At 39.4% G+C, this 21,607-nt stretch overlaps 1 protein-coding gene across 2 annotated transcripts in view; it reads left to right on the top strand.

Moving 5' to 3' along the window:
* Nucleotides 1-21,607, top strand: part of LOC119653263 (serine/threonine-protein kinase svkA) — a 167,921-nt gene that overhangs the window by 16,758 nt on the left and 129,556 nt on the right. Inside the window, exon 1 of one of the 2 annotated variants that reach the window (XM_038057873.1) lies at nt 4,810-5,351. The exons of the other annotated variant lie outside the window; for it this stretch is intronic. Coding sequence (XP_037913801.1) covers nt 5,055-5,351 — 297 coding nt within the window. The 5' untranslated portion in view covers nt 4,810-5,054. Of the gene's footprint in view, nt 1-4,809; nt 5,352-21,607 lie in introns of those variants that run through there. 2 annotated transcript variants of the gene reach the window in all.

Below are 21,607 nucleotides of genomic sequence, written 5' to 3' on the forward strand. Positions count from 1 at the left end.
GCTGGCTCTGAATATACAGACAGCGACAGATTTGACCTAGTATAACTTTGTTAGTAATAGTGCGATTTTCACCACATTTGGCAGGATCATGATCTATACTGTAACCTATATTGCTGCAAAATTGTGTGATTCTAGGGTAAACTTAAGGGGGGTTTTCCTGTCAATTACTAAAAATTATAGTAATATACTATTATTAACTTTATTTGAACAGGTATCGATATGGAGGGTATTTCGGAGCCTAGGCACCATATAGTGGCAGCGCCCTGATTTTTTCCAGATTTTTCGGCTGGGTAGTTCCTGAGAATGGGTTCGTTAAAAAAATGACCACTTTCAACTCCCCGCACTCCCCACCTTTTCAACAAAAGTCAAAACTAAGACCGGCTTCGAAAAGTACTAACCGAGACCTTTAATTTGATACCCCACATGACTATATTTGATGAAAAAAAAATTTACACCCCTCTTTTGCATGTATGGGGATCCCCCCTTAAATTCATCGTAAAAGGATGTAGCTCACCATATGCGTGAGCGTTCACAGTTCCCACCTTTCTACCAAATTTGGTGTCAATCGCTGTAACTGTCTCCGAGAAAAATGCGTGTGACGGACAGGCAGATAGACAGACAGTAAACCGATTTTGTTTGAAAAACAAAACCTTAAAAAGGGGTGATACAGAGGCCATTATAATTTTTCCCTCAGATCCATATAATTTTCACCCCGGGGCCCGTTTTTCGCATAATTCTCACCCCCGGACTGGATTTCCTCTCTACGGCCCTGCATATAATGGCTCGTTCGAGGTGATAAAATGATGTGACTGTTGGCTCTCGCAGCTAAAATATATAAGTTAAAAAATATTCATGGTTCTACAAGTTGAATGCACATATTTCGTAACTGTTAATACTGATTGCATTAACGTTTTATTGTTTCTTGTGGACATCCAAATACTGACAATAGACACAAAAAGAACTTCGAAAAGTTAGCGGAAAACTTCACTTTTTAGAGTTTCTTGTGGTGACCGAAACCAAGTTAGCTTTTCCGTACATTTAATGTTACTAGTGTAAACTTTTATGAGTCTCTGCTATAATATCAAATTTATGAGGATGTTCAAATCCTTTCCGTTTCATCTTGAAATGAATGGTAGATAAATATAGGGAACTTCGAGTACCGCTCGCGGCGTGATTCTCATCATTTCACTAATACTTAGAGAACAGAGTTTTCAAATCTGTGATTTTAACATGGATGTCTCCACCCAGTGAGCTCGTTGTCGTGAAGCACCGAACAGTCTGTTGGATGATATGATCATATGTGACTACATTCTAGAGGTCCCAAATAGGAAAGATCTGCGCTCATGCGGTGACATACTTTGTCCGTCAATTTGCGGATATTATGGCTTTATGCCGAATGAATGCCCCAAGGCGTATTCTTTTTCCAACGTCACCTTCTCAATTTTAGCCATAAGCTTGTATCAATGTCCTACGGATCGAGTAGTATAGTAATACTTTTCAGTCCTTCCAGTAAAAAGGAAGCTTCTTGCGTGATCTTGTAGATCGAGACAAGCCGAACCCGCTACTGAGAGGCTGAAGAAGAAGAAAATCCATTTGACACCACGTCAGGTCATTGGAGTATAAGTGTGTGCCCAGTACGCACAGTATATTCTCCTAATGTGTAGACACAGAGCATCGGTTCCCTTTGGAGAAGTGATATTAAAAGGGTTTGCGTACAATAATCGTGGAGTGCTCGTCATAGGGCATATAAAAATAGCACTAAATAATCTCAAAATTTCCACTAGGAGGTAAAATAATTATGCAACTTACCTTCCTTTCATTGGCAGACAGAGCTATTGTGACTAGACTTTAACACCGTCCATCCTCCCTAGGCGGTAGTCGAGTCGCTATTCCTATCAACATTTGAGTACACAACTTGCCCTACCAGCCTCAGACGTTTCTAGCAACTTTACTGTTAGACACAGTGAATTAAAGCAATTGGTTTTTAATGTACACTCCGCCCCTGGAGAAAAAAATTAACCAGCTCAATGCGAATCGGCATATATAGGGAGCCATTTTTAGATGCCATCGCGACAATTGGCCATATAGTTACGCCCTTTTAACTCCTTGTCCTCCCTCAATCAAATAAATCCTTGCACAAAACAATGTTATGTAAAAATACGATAACCAGTTTTATACAAGCACTCTCTGAGAGTGTTGGACTCCAGAAGACTGGCGGCTAAGCTCAGGTAAGTCGCTGGCAAGCCCGACTATAATCGCTTAACTCGAATACTTGAGTGTGGCATAGTTAAATTGAAGCGGAAAGCCATATTTACTCAAAGGACTAATCGGAATGTACGTAAAACATACAGAAATGTTATTAGCAAAGGTGAAATTGCATATGCGCAAAAGATTTATCGTACTTAAAAAAATTCAGAAGTCTGGTAGCAATCTCCAATGCAATTGGAATGCGGTTTGAAGATCTATCGCATTCGTAAATCATATAAATCACACACTCAGTTTGATTTATCTGTTATTATTTTATCATTGGCGGTTTGGCCCAGATGTTCTTCTAAAAAACATGTTGAAATATCTAACATTCCCAGATATGGGTCATGTATCTACAATTATTCGACCTCAACTCATATTCTCATTCCATTCCCGTGATTTTATCTGCTATAAAACTCCCAATTTAAAGGTCGTGCCGGTGTGCGCTGCAACATTTCGCAGAAAATTCAAAAGAGCAAACTAAACTCTTGAATTAAATCATTAGAGTGTGAATATTTCAGATGCAATTTGCTTTCGAACACATAAATTATACCCGAACCCTGAATTTATTCAACCTTCGAACGAAATCAGACTCTCCCATGTTGGCTGGCCGCTTTTGATACATTTTCTGCGCCTCAATGAAAACGTGGTAACATGATCTCTTTTGCGTCTATCGGAGTGAGCTTTTTTTAATGGAATCTCGATAACACATATCACCACTTCAGTGGTGGCTGTGCAAACATATCTGACCACCTTGCAAAAGTATATCCGAGTTGAATTGTTTGTGGTTTACAATGTTCTATGAGGCTAAGCAACCATACAGGTTTCTGCCACCATATTAAATCGACGAGCCTACAAACCTCTCTGGCCATTCGATATTTTTACACCTGTAAATATTTGCTTTCTTCCTGCTTCGTTTTCTAGATGTGTGGAAAAACACGAAGTAGAATATAAAAAGATATTCATTGAACGGGAACCATTGGATAGTGGGGCTTTTAATGCACACCAGTCAGTCAACCTGTTAAAGCAAACTTTGCGTCGGCTGTGGCTAAGGGGGTGATTCTTGTTTGTGGGTAAATATTTCGTCAATGGTTCTGAGTACTTGGATGATGTGCGCAAATGTAAGCTTGGCAGAATTGCAGTTTTGATGGCGGAAATTATGGAATCATTTTGAAAATAAACCAATTTTTCAACTGTCAAGAGTTTCCAACTGTATTCGTTTGGTTTCATTAATCTGTTAAGTTTGATATATTGTCTCTGATGAATGATGTAATATTGATTTTGGACAAATATCTTCAGATGCTCAAGGTAAATTGACTGGGTAAACAAGGAGCCCCCATTAGGCAACCCATGAGCTCGCCGCGGTTAAACTGGCTGGCGTGTATTGAGATAATTGCGGATCATCGGCGAGATGTGCAGACCAACACATTTCACCTGAGCACACACAGAATGTACCCACTGTGTCATATCCATTAAAGTACAATCTTCAATGCGAGAAATATCGCCACTAGTGCTTTAGCTCGATGTAGATTGGCAGCCTGATAGATACTGATGAACGCTTCAGCATGCAACTACCGTTAAGTGATCTTGTATTCGCTAACTCTTATTTATGTAGGTTCATTATTTTAGTTAAATGTGGCTCGGTTCGATGTTTCGGTTTGCTAGATGGCTGGTAGGTTCGTACACCTGAAATCAAGTCACGTAATTTAAAAAATAAGACCGGATTCGTACACCTGTACAAGCAGCATTCATATCTATTGAACAGGACCGTGGCTGAGTGCCTAAAGAGTGGTAAATTTGTCGCGTTTTAGATCAGTAAAATTTTACGTGTTTCCAGAAATAGTCGATTGTTTTCAATCACGGGGAATAAATCGCTTTTTGTGCTCCGTTTTTTGTGTCTGTGTTTTGTGTTTTATCTTTGGAAAGGGGCTATTAACCGTCCATTGATCTACGCGCACGATAATTGCATAATTGTATCCCTCCTTCCATACATACGAATCAATTACGTTTTACCTGATTCCCAGACTGGAAGCGAAACACTTTTTTCGAAAAGGTCTTTGTTCACATGTGAACTGGTAATAGTATTATCCCATCAAGCTTTGAGTACGCTTCCAAGAGTCTAGTGCTTATCCATATTCTAGGAAACGCTCCTCAGAATTGAGCTGAGGACAAAATAGCTGTTCACTTGCCACTTAGTCAAGCGAACCGAACATCAAACAATGTGCAAGCATCCACTCTTATGAAATCCTACCAGTTCACGAAAGATCACAGTTGCATTCGAATGGATTAATTTTATCATGATATCAGCCGCAACATAATCCGCTTTCGTGAATAACGGAATATTGATGCACTGTGTGCACATCAGCAGAAAAAAGCATTGGCAAAATCTGTTGAAAGATGAAAGCAAATTGCCATGGCATTTTATTCGGCTAATATGAAATTATCTATTCGGCTTGCAGTGATCGTGAATTTCAGCCTTGACTGAGTAGATAATGAATGCAAATTAAAATGTCAGTAGGTTTACACGAAACCCGATATGTTCGATATTTTAGATGCGGAGTAGAGTTGCTTGCTTAAATGCAGAAATTCTATCTGCATGCAACCGGATTCAGGTCTAGATAAAGTCATAAGTGAATGATAGTAGTTAAAAATATTGATTTTCGCCAATTATCAAAGAAACAAACGAGAAATTTCGTGTGGTCTCTCCAAGTGAAATTCAAAGTGTTCGGTTGTCGAGTCTGTAAAGTGAATGCAATAAGAAAAGCAGCAGAATTGCTAAATTTTGTGAATAGAAAGTATTGTGTGATATGGTGTTTTCTTCGGGAAATATGGATACAGTTCAACCCCTGGGCGTCGGTGGGATTGGCGGCATTACCCAACAGCAGAATATCAGTCACCAAATTTCATACTACCGTCATTATCAGCAACAGCATCAACAACAACACAAAACCATGTTTGTTTCGCAGACTCATTCGGGTCACAATTCCACTTGGTCTTTAGGAAGGAACAGTTTCGGCAACGACAGCTATTCAACAAATTCTAATGGAATGCATTGGTCCCGTCATGATAATCAACATTCTGATGAAATGGACCACTCTTCTGAGGTATGAAAGTTTCTTCTGCAAAAGCGCAAACAATATTACTTTAGAATTTCAATTTCACTACGCATATTATATTATTCAGTTGTAATCACATTAGATAATTACACTATTGATTGTGATAGCTGTAATGGTTGACGATAGTCAGAATGAACACCCGGATTAACTATGGTCAATGTGGACAAAGCTGTCACAAAACTTTGAATTAGTGACGAAGTTTACCCGTATAGGGTCGCCAGCGCTTGAGAATAGTTCAACTGATGAACTCCAGATAGGATGGGTTTTTTGAATAGTTCAATCTCTCTTACGTCGGGTACAAAAGTTTGGGGGCAATCACAAAAGTTATCAACACGAATGGGAAGTGAAAGTTGCAAAAAATAATATAACAGCCCAACCTTCGAAACCTATCGTGCTATTCGATCCGGGAACGGAAGATCATCAAGGGAACCGCTTCCTCTTTAGGTCTTAGGTTAATGCCCTCTCCTCGAGCTTTTTATGAAGATTTCCTTCTTACAAATGCGAGCCCTACTAGGAGTTAAGAAAGAAGGATAGAAAAGCACTCTCAAATAATAGGGGGATCTACTTACTTTCAAGCTGTAATAAATGTTTATGTAAGCGAGAAACAAATAAGCAAATTCATATTGCAACCAAGCGAAAATGTCTTATTGAAAGACAATGTCTAAAGCTTTTAACTCTGACATCGTCCATGCTAAACCAATGATCTCGTAGAATCTCAATATAAGAGTCTGGCGTTCCATCTTCGATCTTCTCCAATCTCGCAGTTCCGTTTCTTGTAATACGATCCCATACCATAAACCAGCTTTCTTCAAACTTTAGTGTGATTGTGTTTTTCTTCCATGACTCTTTCACACTCCTTCGCCATCATTCGATCCGAAAGAGTTTATTTTGATCCCATCTGACAATGATAACCTTCTCCCAGTCATTTGCAGTCCAGCTTTTGTACTTTTGCGAATGCCAATTGTAGCTTCTGGTGCCTCTCTGTTAGCACGGAATTTTTTAAGTTTTGCGCGTCCCGACCATTTCGCAGCATTCGTCGAACAGTTTCTGAGAATATTTCTAATTTATCAGTGTGTTGAAGGCTGTAACGTATTTCTACTGAGTTTTGGTATTTACTGCTTATACTTCTTAGAAGCTCCCACTTCTAGACTTCACTGAGAATCCACTTGCGGCCTGCCTTATTTTTTACAGTAAATTGGAATTTTTTGGCAAATTTTGCTTACTACATCCACAAAGACTCATTTTGCAATGAAATCTGCCGATGCGTCTTACCACTAAGCGGTGTCACTTTATATAACTATTTAATATTTTTATTTATTTTGTGGAAAGCGAACACAACTGTCAAATACACGTTTTTACTCCAAAATTTATCACGCAACCATTTGGCATACAATCCAAAATCAATATGCTGCTACTTCTGGCTAAACCCAGGAATATGTTGATAACAGAAGTTCAAACACGCACAATCGGATTTTATAAGTTTGTTGCTTAAAATTATAAAATACGATTTGTAGATTTGTGCAAATTTAGGCTACGTCAATTAATTCAGACGACAATTTTTAATAAATTTTTTCTTCTCCGAGAGAACGGCATTAATGGTATTTGTATTTATTAACTTCACAAAAAAAAAGTTCATTAAATTTGTTTTGATTTCATAAATAATTCTTTGCATATAAAAATATCCACTAATATATCTGTTTCTCAGATTTAATCGTAGAAGAGGGTAACTTCTTAGGCCCCGAACATCCTGAACGCTTTTTCTCTTCCGTAATTCCTTGTCCGCAGCCGACCCATTCCCTCCTATTTCAATGTTGCAATAATTCATAAAAAAACGTAATCCAACAACAACACTTTGTATATATGTCGAGCTTTCTGGATGATCCCCTTCAATTCAGCCTAAAGCCTACGTTCACACACATCGTCGTTGAGATTGATCATCCACGATCTCACTCGAAGCCCATTGTTAACCTTTCCTCAGCTTTTCACTCATTTCGACTTTGAGCTTCTTCATGATTATTTTTTATTTTTCTCCGTTCTTTTCACAATTCATCAGATACAACTGATTATGATTGCGATTGCCGTCCCGATAGCCTTCCAAATCTCTTCCTAAACCATGTAGAAGTAAAACCTTCCTTCCCTTTACTTTTATTTTTAAAGAAAAGTTTGTCCGAAGACATATTTCCAGATATGCGTAACCAAGTTCGTTTCGTCTCTAAATGTAAGAAGGATGTCCATGCAATCTATACCAATTTCTCCAAAACGGAACTGGGATCATTATGCTTCCCATGAACTTTTTCTCTATTTGAGATCTTACCTCAGATATACAGCAAATTAATGGTTATGTCTGGCCTCATGGTTTTCTTCAGCGAGGGTATCTCAGGGCTCCATTCTTGATCCATTTTTGTTTTGATTCTTCACACCAAATTATCTTGCTACCTTTATTTATCTTTCCTTGTCATCTATATGCAGAGGATTTGAAACTATTTTCTGTTGATTCAAAATTTCAGAGAAGCCTTCAAGAAAACCACAACATACTGTTTTGATGATGCATTCAGTTGACACTAAATGTAAAGAAGTGCCGTTCATTATGTTATTCAATGAGAACATTTAGGGAAACCTTCCCTTCTGTCATCCTATATCATTCTTTCGTCCGTGATGTACTTGAATATGTTCCCATCATTCTCAGCGTGAATTTTAAATGATCAAAGACTCTGGCGCCTGTCATTATGGGAACCTTGTTTCCAGCTTTTGGTAGCAACATTAGCCAATGTTAGTGACACCCCAATTGCTGGTTTCGGTCTGGCGTGTTGTGTATTTCTACACACCATTCCGAGATCTCAGCCACATCATCCGCATAAGCTTGGCCGTATATTGACAGATTTTGTTGTTGTATAGTAGTGAGCCTATCAACATGCTCGACCGATTTTTGAAATCGAAGGGTGAAGAGCAGACTCAGGAAGCGTTGATGGTTTTCATTTGATGAGTCTCAACTTAGAGCCTTCTCGCGAATATGATGTTCAACCAATCCTCCCGTACATTTTAGCGAAAATAATGTTAAGTCGATTTGTCTGAATTGAATTTGAATTGTCATCTTTCCCAGGCTTTGGTATGAAGACTGCTTTAACCTGCTGCCAAGAGGTAGGTACGCAGCCCAAGTAAACATCCTCGAAAAATATTTCTTAAAAAATGCTCTGTGTTCCATATCCTCTTTTAGCATCGCTGGATAGATGCCATCCATGGCAGGTGCTCCAAAGTATTCAAAGGACAGTACAGCAGCTCTTACTTTTCCTTTGGAAACAGCCACTCTCGTAGTGTCTGAGTCCCCTTTGAACACTTTTGTGTTGAAGAATTTGTAGAAACCGTCAATTTCCTCCCATTTCTGTCACCTTGGGTTTGGGTTTAAAAATACCCTCAAAGTAATCCCTGCCTGTCGTAAAAGGCGACTAAAAAAGAAAAAGATTTTCTCAGCTCGTGCTACTCGAGATAAACTTCGTGTTGAGACGCTAGGGAAAAATCATCTGCATAGAGCGGTTTATAGGACACTGAATGTCCAATGTGACAGAGTCCATGACAACAATAAAGAGGAGTGGCAGGACGGCGCTTCTTGATGAATAATCGACTGAGTCACTCAGTAGTTTAATATACCTGTCACATTTGAATTTTACCCTTCAGATTACGGTAAAGAAATTTAACCCAGCGCACCAGACCGCTGGTACTAGGTGTTGATGAGTATGTGTGCCATACCGTCAAAAGTTTTCTTTCGATCCAGATATGCAATGCAGAGGGGGTGATACTTTTCACAATGTTTCTCCATGGATATACGCGTAGTGTATATTGCATCAGCAGCTCCGCTTTTTATTACAATTGTTTGCTATGAAACCATAGTCTGAAATATTAGCTTCAGTTTCCATGAGAAAACTTTGGTATCATAAAATCTTTACTTCACAATCATCCTTCTGCTGTCTGCGCAATCAGTCCAAGGACAAATCATGCTAGGATGATTGCCAATACTATTAAATAGGACAAGATTCCGCTTTTTATCGCATCTTACAAAATCCACAAGCATAAAATTATAAAAACTCGTTTGTCAAGTTAATTCCAGGTTGGAAAAAAACAACTTTATGCATTCAAATCGCCTGACATGCAAATCAACCATATAAAAACTAATCAGGCCTCGAAGTAACGGGTTTATCATTAAAGACAATTCCTAATTAAATAGTATTGACTCGAAAAAATTCAAAGTTCAGTTTTAAGCTGAATTGCTCCTAATTGATATTGATGTTTGTGTAAGTTTTGAAGACACTAGAGTATTGCCGTTCCTACCTCAACTTGCGAATTACAAAGTAGAAATCGATGAATTTCTTTACGCATGAAATAATTGTAAACTGAACGCTTGACTATAAGCGGATATCTTTGAAATTCTGACGTAAAAATGCAAAAAGACATTGTTCCAGGGGAGTTTTGTATCATATTCACATTTGGCTGCATGTGTTCTTTTTTTCAATTCTCACCCATTTTAATCCCCTCATAGTGTACCATTTAACTTTTCTACGGAAACTTCTATGTTTATGGAATACCTTTCAGTGGAAGTACTTTAATAAATGTATGCATGTGAAATGCAACTTTGCGTGTATTATTAAGTCAATTGTATTTCGTTCTACTGAAAATCAATTTTATCTAATAGTTCGTCGCCGCGTTATATTATCTAGGGCACATTATAATCGACTTGAGGCCATATAGAGCTAACCGTCAGTTGATATGGTATTTATTTGGATTTAATCGATAATAAACTTATTAACTGAACTGTTAGTAACAAGCAAAGGATCAAAACAGTTGCTTTACGAGTATTTTATACCGTATTGTGTGTATTTATGTGACATCGGAATCCATATTCAATTTTGAAATTAAATTAATTCTTTGTGACTTCCCATATCCCTTCTTAAAAGGTTTTATATCCATTTGCAGCATATTAGGTCGATAATTGTGAAAAAAGAGGAGAGTCGAACCTGTTTTAATATATTATAACCCCCTTACTTGGAGAAACATCTATGAGGAAGGAAGGATCTTGTTGACATTCCGGAAATACATGCCTATTGACAAAATATTCATTTCGCTAATGGGTAGTTCCCCGGAGTTGAAATTTTGGGCAGACCTACCCCTTAATCTTCGCTGGAACTTTATCATATAATATTAACATATGTGGTCTATTTAATGCCACTTTCGCCTTCTATTCAATTTATCTATTAGTACCTAAAGTAATTCTGCGTAATTCTTTAGTTAAAATTACATCAGATTAGACTAGTTGAATAATGTTTTCATAGTGCAAGGTAAAATAGCCAGAGTTATGGCAGATGTAACTGCCAAGGAGAAGTTGCAGCGAACAACAGCCAACATTTTGTCTCTTCGAAAAATTTCGATGTCACTTCTAGGCCAACTCGACTCTTGGGGCCCCGGAAGATATTGATAGAAAGGTTTCGGGTATACATAGAAAATAATTCGAACAAGTCGGGAAACCGGAAGATGGACGCTTCAGGTACGAAAGGTTTTGTGTATTTCTTAGTACGTAGCACGTAATATATGCATATATGATATTATGTGAGAGTATCCACTTTCGGGTGATATTGACATTCATAGGCTTGAATTTGCAAAGAAGCAACAACTTTGACGTATTATAACTTTGTTAGTAATAGTTGGTGAGATCATGCTCTATGTTATAATAATAATAATCGTTGGCGGAACAATCCTTATTGGATCAGGGCCTTGAAGTATGTTAGAGCACTTCATTCAAGACCGTAACTACAGTACACTGTAGGAGGCAATGTGGTCAATGGTTAAATCAGGTGCTCATTTACAGCTGAGTCGACTGGTGTCCGACATCCAATCACAATAACAAATCCCTCTGCCACCAGTGAGATTTGAACCGCGACCTTCCGCTGCGATAGCCCAGCTCTATGTTGTACCCTATATTTTTGCGAAATTTCATTGTGCAAGCATGAACTTAAGGGGGGTTTTGCAACCAGTTACTAAAAATTATAGTAATATGCTATTATTAATTTTATTTGTGCAGATATCAGTATGGAAGGTATTTCGGAGCCCAGGCACCATATAGTGGCAGCCTCCTGATTTTTTCAGATTTTTAGGTTTGGTAGTTTTTGAGAACAGCCCCCTTAAAGGAATGATCACTTTAAACCCCCCGCATTCCCCATCTTTCCAACAAATGTCAAAACTAAAACCGGCTTCGAAAAATACTAACCGATACCCACATCACTATATTTGATGAAAAAAAAAATGTACACCCCCCTTTTGCATGTAATTCGTCGTAAAAGGATGTAATTCACAGTATGCGTGAGCGTTCACAGTTCCCAGCTTTCTACCAAATTTGGTGTCAATCGCTGTAACCGTCTCCGAGAAAAATGCGTATGACGAACAGACAAACAGACCGTAAACCGATTTTAAAAATTGGGCGAACTGTCCAATGTTGAATTTGGTCCAAGCAATCGAATTACGATTAAAATTTAGGAAAATTTACTTCCGTAAACGTCCATGCAAGATTCGATCATTATAAACACCAGGCCCCGCTTGCATCATCAAATATTAAATCTTATAGGTTAAGACGGAAATTAAAATTAATGGAGGGTGATGAAATTTTCTTTCGTCTTAGCGATTTTGTTAACGGACCCTCAATTTCAACTTCTTCTAATTATCGTTGTAGCCACAAAAGTAAAATGCTAAAGAATCTTCTCTAATGGATACTTGACGAGGATGTCAAAAATTTTACCTGGGAAATGGAGTAACTAATGATATTTACACGAATCGTTACATAGGCATGTGGCCTGCAGTGTGTAGTCTGCAGATCTTCCTGCGAATGGACACAGACTAAAATCTATTCTTGTTAGTTGAAGGAACATTAAGCACAAAATTGCACGTGGCATCTCAGAGCCTTTAAGGTTAACCTGCTAAGATTAGAATAATTACTGGCTCGATGGAAAATATAAATTAATATGGCAAAAAGTTGTCATTCTGCTTTCACTCTAAAAGAAGGGATCGTCGCCCTCGACACTGATTCTAGCTGATCAAAAGATCTTCAAAATTATAATTGGGAAATAGAGAGTTGGTCTACATAGGCATCAGATTAGCGATGTGAAGCTACGCAATTCAAATCGGTGCTCTGTACCGTTGATGAATTTAAAAATTCTATCAAAAATATAGTGGACGTCCTGGTATTATCAAAGGCGGGATCATTTTTTGGTTACCTATAGCTGGAAGCACATATTCAAAAAAAAACTACCTATGAAGAAACAAACTTCCTTACATCGGTTATGGTGGTCCCATGGGAATCGAGTCGGTGTCTGTCTGTCCGTCTGTCACACCTGATTTATTCGGAAACGGCTTGACCGATTGTCACGAAAATTGGTAAGAGTGTGTAATCTGATGTTCCTTTTACATGTAGCTCGTGGCGCCATTTTATGTTAAGTTTAAAGGGGGGCTCCCCATACATGCCAATGGGGGGTGCAAATTTTTTTTCATAAAATGTGGCCATATGGAGAATCAAATGAAAGGCCCTAGATAGGAGAAATTTTCAACGGTCTCAAAGTTGTAGTCTCCTCTCTTTATTGTTTTGTTTGGTTGTTGTTGTTCGTTCTTTGTTTTTTGGCGCTGACGTTGCCACCTTGCCTTCATTGATGTGCAGCGCAAGATCTGGTACCGTCTCGGGTTGGTCTTGCCATAATATCAATGTCGACAGCATAGGCCAGTAGCTGGGTGGACTTGAAGAGGATGATGCCTCCCGATTCAACGTCGCGCATCACTTTTTCCAGGACCAGGTTGAAGAACTATTGGTGTTGGTTCAGCAGGCATTTCTCAGATGTTATGTTTCATCGTGTATTACAATCCACGATTCGCCCTGGGACCTACACTACCCGCATCATCATGTTAGAGTTGGAGCGACACTTTGACTGCACAAAAAAAAAAACAAATGCAACCGATTATTAAATTCGTTAATTAAAAATTTTCTATCATAATTCAAGATCGTAATAATAATATATTTAGAGGTGAGAATGAAAAAACAATTGTTCTTTTATTCCGAGGATATTTTATTCGCTCAAAGGCAGACGAAATCAAATGACAAGAAAAATTCACCTATGCGGCGGAAGACGTAGTCACAATTGGCGAGGTCCTTAAAAACGAATGGATGGTGCGTTGCATTACTGGTAGACGGCACTGGGCGAATCGCCTTAAACAGCCGGCGTAAGTTGGCTATAAAGACATGTGGAGTGCAGGCAAAAGTTTCCGATGGCACGAAAAATTCACCCGGGGCACGCAGCAAAATGCCGAATACCATTTAGGCCGGTGAAGCCTGGGGGTCTTCCTTGAAGGTTGTCTCCGGATTGCACCTAAGTTCGCCCTCAAGTGTCCGATGTATACCATTCCCCTTAGGATGGTGCGTTAGATATTATTTATGGCCTTTATTTCAATCATTTCTCTACGTTGCTTGAAAATCTTTAGTGAAATGTTCGAATCCACACTGAATCGCCTTGAAGAACAGTCTTACTTGGTGTAAAACTACTTTAAATAATTGAAAACTTTTATAACATAGGCATGTCTCCCCCGGATACTTTTTCGTGTCATACATCTCGCTCAGAATTTTTCCTAGAGAAAGCAAAAAAATTGGTACATATTTGGCATATCAAAAGACTGGCAGAACGTAGTTTTTTCCCGTCACTTTTTGCAAAAATCGTAACAGTTTATGGTGACGTTATTTACTTCTAAAATCTCATAGACGGCAATATTGCATTGTTTTTACCAGCCTCCAATGAACAAAGACACTGTTCCACCCCAAATCTTTTCTATAATTTTCTGTCGCTATTACTACATGCTTGTTTTTGTGATTCTGTTCTCTTCTGTCTATGAAGTATTTGGGTTCCTTTCATAACACGAATGCGATGCTTTTGCAGACCGCTTCACTTGCCTTTCACAGAGAATTTTCAATGAGATCCTCCTATTACACATATCACATTCGTATCATATATATACCATAAATTTGCAAAGAACACTCCACTGCGTTTGATATAAGCTACCCGGCGTCACTTCATTCCTCTTTCAAGATACAAAAGGCGTAAAGCAGCGTCATTCTGCAGGAAACACTCCCCTCTTCTTTCAACAATTTGCCTTCAGCTTAACTACTCAACAATCGATGAAGTCTCTTGCTGACAGGAACTTTCTTTATGAACGCCATAATCACACTACACAATAACTTATCAACCAATAAATCACGTCAGCCTACAATCAACATCGACTAATCTATTTTATCAAATATTTTATTGATTTCTACACCGTAGTGTCTTCATTCCATAATTACATTGATTCAACCCATCAAAATAAACTTGAATTGAAATATCATTACTTCTACAAAAGACACTTGTGCAACATCTCTGCCGTCATTTTGGCTTCTAAATTTAATTTACGAAAGTCAAATGACATGAATTTTATTTGAAGAGATGAAAAGATGTGGAAAATGTGCGTTCCAATTCTCCTACAAGTAATAAATTTCAGCGGAAAAGTAATTGAAAGCGTCAGGTTAGAACAGCTTTCGCGGAAGAGGTATTGACGTCTCCTCCACCATCCTCTTTGGGCTTAGCTCCTGATGGCGGAAATGTTATTTTCGACATTCTGTTATCCTTTGGCAGAGTGCCTATCATTAGTGAGAAACAATGTGAATTGCAGGAGTTGGCTTTCAGTACCATTAATCGCTATATTTCAATATTTCTTCAATAACGGCGGTCGTTAAAATAAGGTCGTAAAATTTGATGCTTGCGGGACAAGATTTGCATGTTATTTGCGTAACGCAATTTGCGGTGGGCATATTTTATTTTAATTGGTTCTACTTGCTCATAATATTACTAGGCATTTAGACTAATTGGTATTGATCCCGAAGTGCCTCCATCACATTAGCGCACCGAACACCTTTTACCTTCAGAAAGACAATATGGAACACTTGTAATTAATTTGAATAAAGATTTGAGTCTGGTGAATAGGCTATCATGCAGATTAAATGGGTGACTTAATACTTGCAAGTCATCTATACTTCTCACTAATAGAATACAACAAGATTTAATTCTTGGGAGCGGAGTCTCAAACGAATAAAGAATACAACTTGATACTTACAAGTCATCTTCATCTTTCAGACTTGGAATTCAATATAATAGTAGTTTTGTATTGCTTTCCTAGAAACATTACTCTGGCCTAAATCCTTGACGCAATTCAAAATGTCAGGACTTCATTTTCGGTCGCTTTGCCCCTTCTGTTTTTCGAATTGCAGATTCTCCCATATCCTACTGAAGTGTTGTCGTCACGAAAAGACTTTTTCATAAAAATGAAATCAACAAAAAAGATTTCATATCTATTGTTTTTGTAAGTAATTTACAAACGATAATTAATTATTAAAGAAAATCGTTAGCTAGATTTTCGTCTTTTAAACCTAAAGCCAAAGTGAACTACATAAATATATATATGTCTCCTGTCCACTCATGTGTTCATGGGACATACCTACGTATCTTTACCGATTACAGAGATTCTGTTTAAGTTTCATTATCACCGCACTTAACACTGTACACGTAATGTGTCTATATTAGCGCGATTGCACAAAAACCAACCAATGTTCGAACCCCGGGCAACGGGACCGCACCGCACTGTCATACTGGTTTTATTTGATATATTCGTATCTCTCACTGTGACTAATGACTTCATTGAAGTTGATATCATTTTAAAAGTCGAACATCTATCTTCATACTCGCCATGCATCGTTAAATAATTGTAGGCGTTGCGCTGTTGTACCCAGGTTATACCAGCTCGTTGTCATATCTTAAAGGCGGCGATGAAGTTTGTCATCGAAAATAAACCGCTTTTCAGTCAAATCTGCCATTTTCCAATATGCTCAATTTACACAATTTTTTCATCGAAATTTAACGGAAATCCACTCCTTCCTTTATCTTTAACCAGCTAAAAAGTCCCTTGAACATGTAAGTATGATTCCATAGCGTTTGGGGTTGAAAACTGAAGATCAACCTGTAGCTCCATTCTCAAAGGGATTTTTGTTTCGAATCGTTTTTGCAAAATCTATTATATTTATGATTAAAGTTTCTTTCGCTGATGTCATTATGAATATAATGTTTTTTTTTGTTCCACTTGACCGTTGTAGAGGCCGTTTACCAGAAATTGCGGTGATTGCCTAAACAGACACATTAAACATTCAAGAAAGATTTCATTCATGTTACTCGAAAGTAGAAATTAAACCTCTAACAACTCTATTAAAATTGGTTTACTGCCTGTCTGCCTGTCACAGGCACTTTCCTCAGAAACGGCTGTACTGATTGAAACCAAATTTGGTGGGAAGATGAGAACTGTGAACGCCCACGCATGCAGTGAGGTACATCGTTCTATGTGGAACTTAAAAAGAGCCGGAAAGTGGTCGTTTCCTTCACGGTTCCATTCTCAAAACCTATTCAATCGATAAATTTGAAAAAAAATGACGAAGTTGCCACCACACCGTGCCAAGTTCCCGAAAGATAATAATATTAAGATGTTGCTTATGGAATGGCCGATTTGGCAATCAAGTGAAGTTAGTAGCGATTTTGTTGTATCAAACCACCACCAGTTGGCGCTGTTGGTGTCGGATAATGAAGTATAAATACTCCTACATTTAATCAAGGAGTCATTTCAGTTTTGACCTTCGTTGTGATAACAGTGAATAGAAAGGAAAAAAGGATGGAAAAGAGCGTGTACTTTTCCTATCTCTTCCTAGCTCCGTCATGACTAGCACAGCGGTACTGCTTTATACTGAGTGCAGGCGCAGCATTCATACCAGTGGATGCGAGGCCTATCTAACACCTCTGCCGCAACTAAGGGGTACGGCACCCGAGTTGTACAGCGCAACGCCACGCTTGAGCTCCGAGGAGCTCTGCCCGCGATGTAGGCATAACCACAACCACCATAAAACTGCCACTAGGGGGCCAACCGCAAATAGCCGGGTCGAGAACACATTCTCCAGGAATTCTCCTGGAGCATCTGCTCTGCTCATGCCGGTTCCCATGGTACCAGATAACCTCCGATGAGGTTTCGTGGCAGAGCCACTTCAGATGAGCCCCTTGGAGACTCGGGTCTGATCGCCCTCCTCGAGTACGTGGGGACGAGTCACATGTGATGAAAAGTGGATATTATACGACAATCGTTGCCGATCAGCACAATGGCTAGATGCTGATGAGCCACCAAAGCATATGCCGAAACCGAGCCTCCGTCCGAAGAAGGTAATGGTGACTGTTTGGTGGTCTACAGCTGGAGTTATCCACTATTCTTTTTTGGAACCTGGAGAAACGATAAATGCACAGAAATACTGTGCCCAACTCGAGGAAATCCACCAAAAATTGAGTATTCAACGTACAAATGGAACAAATGTTCACTCAAATATTCTTATTTAAGAAACACGTCCAACTCCGGTTTCCGAACTTTATATTTTATAGTTTATATTCTTATAATTTTATATACATTTTTCTAAAAAATAAAAAAAAAATCCTTTTTCGAGTAATTCCCCGCATATAAAAAGAAGGAGATAGGCGCTCTTTGAACATTCGAAGGTTTATATTGTAACTTTCTTTACAATGAATCCAAATTTATTCGGTTTATAAAAATTGATCGAGTAAATTTCGAGAAAAGCATCGTAACAGTTTAAAGAGCGGTTTTAAGAAAAACGCCTCCAATATAAAACATTAATATTTTTTTAAAATTCTAATCGTCCATTTTTGAATCCTAGTGAAAATTGAGGATTCTCACTCTTTATGAGCACCTACACAGTCAGCCAAAGCTTTTTCTTCGGAATTCGGCCCCCTTTTGGTTTACAGCTGTTTCTCCTGTTCGCTTGCGCGATACGGCACTCGCCGATATCCTCCGACCATACCGTGCCAGGTATTGTATTCCATGGTTTCAACCTTGCACTGGAAAAAACCGAAGTAGCCATCCTGACTAAGAAGAGAATTCCGACCCTGCATCCCATATCGTTCGGCGAGTCGATAATCGAGTCAAAATCAGCGATAAAGTACCTCGGGTTGACTCTTGACTCAAAGATGAGCTTTTCTGAGCAAATCCAAGCAGCAGCGAACAAGGCTGCGGCTGGAGTTTCGGCGTTAAGTAGGCTAATGGCAAACATTGGGGGTCCTACGTCTAGTAGGCGACGTCTCCTGATGAGTTCAACGCAGTCTGCCCTGCTCTACGGTGCAGAGGTATGGGCTGGCGCTCTTAACAAGGAGGTATATCGTAGACGCCTCGCGCAAGTACAGAGACGGGGAGCTTTACGGGTGGCGTCTGCGTACCGCACAGCCTCTGAACCGGCCACGATGGTGATCGCGGGAGTTATCCCCGTTGCCCTTCTTGCTAGGGAGCGTCAGGCCATTTACAAGCGCAAGGGAGGTGGTTACTCGCGAAGAACGGCAACACACTCTAGACGAGTGGCAGCTCTCTTGTCAAAATGAAACTAGAGGCAGATGGACTGCGCGGCTCATCGGCAACTTAGGTGCATGGCCTTGAACTGACAGTTCCCTTCCTCCTCTCCCCTCCCGTTGGTGAAGGGAATTCCCTGATTTGAAGGCTCCGCAAGGCGGGAGAGTTCGGGGGCTGGCCCGAAGTAATGTGACAAACGGTTCCAGGCTAGCTCTCTGACGATGGGGAGGTGTTTAGTTGGTAGTCCGACAACGTACCGAATCGGGAGTCCAACACTGTGTGCGTAAATGCATTCACCTACCCTACCCCCAAAAAAAAAAAAAATTGTATTCCATGATTGTCGGATATGTTCTTGCACAAGCTGCAGTCCAGGATGTCAATCCTAGAACTTCTTTACGAGACAGAAAATTTTATCGTCTCAAAGAATTCTTCCGGGAGGTCCCTGAACTTTCGATATTATTAGTTACAGAGCTGTCATGCCCTCCGGAGAAGGTGAAAAACGTTTACCACAAATACTAAAAGGAAAGGAATCGGTGGCATATAGTCGATACCATTGACAGACTTGACATTGACACGGTGTGTCCGGATAGCTGAGTGGTTAGAGCACAAGGCTATCGTACGGAAGGTCGCGGTTCAAATCTTACTGGTGGCAGTGGAATTTGTATCGTGATTTGACGTCGGATACCAAGTGACTCAGCTGTGAATGAGTACCTGATTCAAATCAGGGTAATAATCTTGGGCGAGCGCAATGCTGCGCATTGCCTCCTACAGGGTATTTTAATTCTGTAGTGTACCGTTACGGTCTTGAATGAAGTGCTCCAACACGTTTCCAGGCCCTGATCTAATATGGACTGTTGCGCCAACGATTATTACTATATTATTATTATTGACAGACTGCACTTTTAAATCAACTTATACAAATTCCGCTGCACCACACGTAATGTTTTACACTGTTAAATGTTGAACTAAGATCATGGCTCCAGATTTCGCCAGAAAGTCCCTACTACTAAATGCATTTGAGATGTACGTTCTCTTAACGATATAAAAAACAGTCTCAAAATGAATGAAAGCTACTTGGAGTGAAAGCTAAGCCAATCAATATCCTCACTAAAATCGGTTTACATCGTTCGACCCCATAGACGCAAAGGGGGTGCACTTTTTGTAAGGTCTTTTCAAGGTCTCGATTAGTACTTACACAACACAGTACTTCGTTTTAAAATCAGTTGTAAAAGGCTGGAGGGGGAAAACTAACAAATCGAAATATCTGAAAAAAAAAACGTGATGATAGCTGTATGGGAAATCTAAGCCTCAATATGTCAAAAAAAATGCCTGACGGTTTCGTCCAGAGCAGAGGCAATCATCAGACGCTGCCTCACCTCTGCCCTGGGAGCAGCGTAACCGAAAGTAGCGGCAGGTGGTAGTCGCTTCATTTATATATAATCGTAAACACGACATGAGTGCAAATTATATTGAAGTGAAATCCGTCGTAAGTTCAGATCTAAAGCAGGCCGAAATGAATGTTTAGTTGAGGATCCATTTTATGACGGACCGAACTACTTGTCGGCATTTCTTTAATTCGTAAATTTATTGTAAACCTCCCTCCATCCTAGGAATTTTCCATCAGTAATATGGATACCTGCTCTTCATCGATTTCAAGAAAGCTTTCGATAGCTTAAACACGGAGTATATCTAGTGTGCTCTACGCTGAAGGCGCATTCTAAATATTATTATCAGCCCGACATATGTTGGGATTTTGAGGCGCAAAGCGGAGTCCGCCATGGTTGCATCTTGTCAGTCATATTATTTCTTCTTATTTTCGATGGCTTTCTCCATGTTTCCTTGTCCAGAGGACGTAAAGGAACGCATGGTATTTTTCATTCACTTTTAATTATACTTCACCCTGTAAATTGAAGGGAAGTATCAATCAGCCAACGATGTTTCGAAATAGCGTACTGCAAGTTAGATGTCCCCATATCCCCCAAACGTTGACATATAATTATTGTTGCCATCATCTAGAGAAGGTGTTGCGAGATCTTGGGTTGCACATTGCACAAGACGAAATACATGGTGGCGTCAGCGCCAAAAACGAAAGAAAGAACACCAAATTGTACTGGTTACCTGAGAACAATTAATATTTCCTGTCTTTCTATCAACAACTTTGAAACCATTGATAATTTCTGCTATCTAGGGTGGAAAATGACAAACGTAAAAGCCATGGCGACGAATTGGCAGCGAACAGAGCCTATTGTAGTTGCCAAAACCTGTTCCGCTCGAAATTTTCACCATAGGGTCAAAGCTCTTACTGTACAAGGCAATGGATCATGCCAGTCCTCATGTATTCCTGGACGAGAGAAAAATCCCCAGATGGACGATTCCGAAGCCTATATAACGACGTGGATAAATGGGGGGAAAGTTTATAAGGGCAATATTTATGGTAGAGAAAGAAGACAATGCAGAGTTTGCCTGAGATGTTGCGGCGTTGACTAAGACGCCAGACAGTATTCAGGGAATTCGTGGACCACGACACAAGACCGAGATGTCTGGAGTTCCTTGCTAAAACAAGCATATATCGTATACTGATTGTTGCGCCGCTCATAATGATATTCGTTTAAAAATTTGAAAGAGTTTACTTTCTTTGATCGTTTATAATATTCGAATACCTAGAAGGAATATGATGATGATGATGATGGAATAGATTGAACGACCGCTCGAATTATGAGTCCTTGTAGCAGGTATTATACTCAGATTCTAACGAA

Source organism: Hermetia illucens, chromosome 3 (genome assembly GCF_905115235.1).
Source record: "Hermetia illucens chromosome 3, iHerIll2.2.curated.20191125, whole genome shotgun sequence".
In the NCBI taxonomy this organism is placed as follows: domain Eukaryota; kingdom Metazoa; phylum Arthropoda; class Insecta; order Diptera; family Stratiomyidae; genus Hermetia; species Hermetia illucens.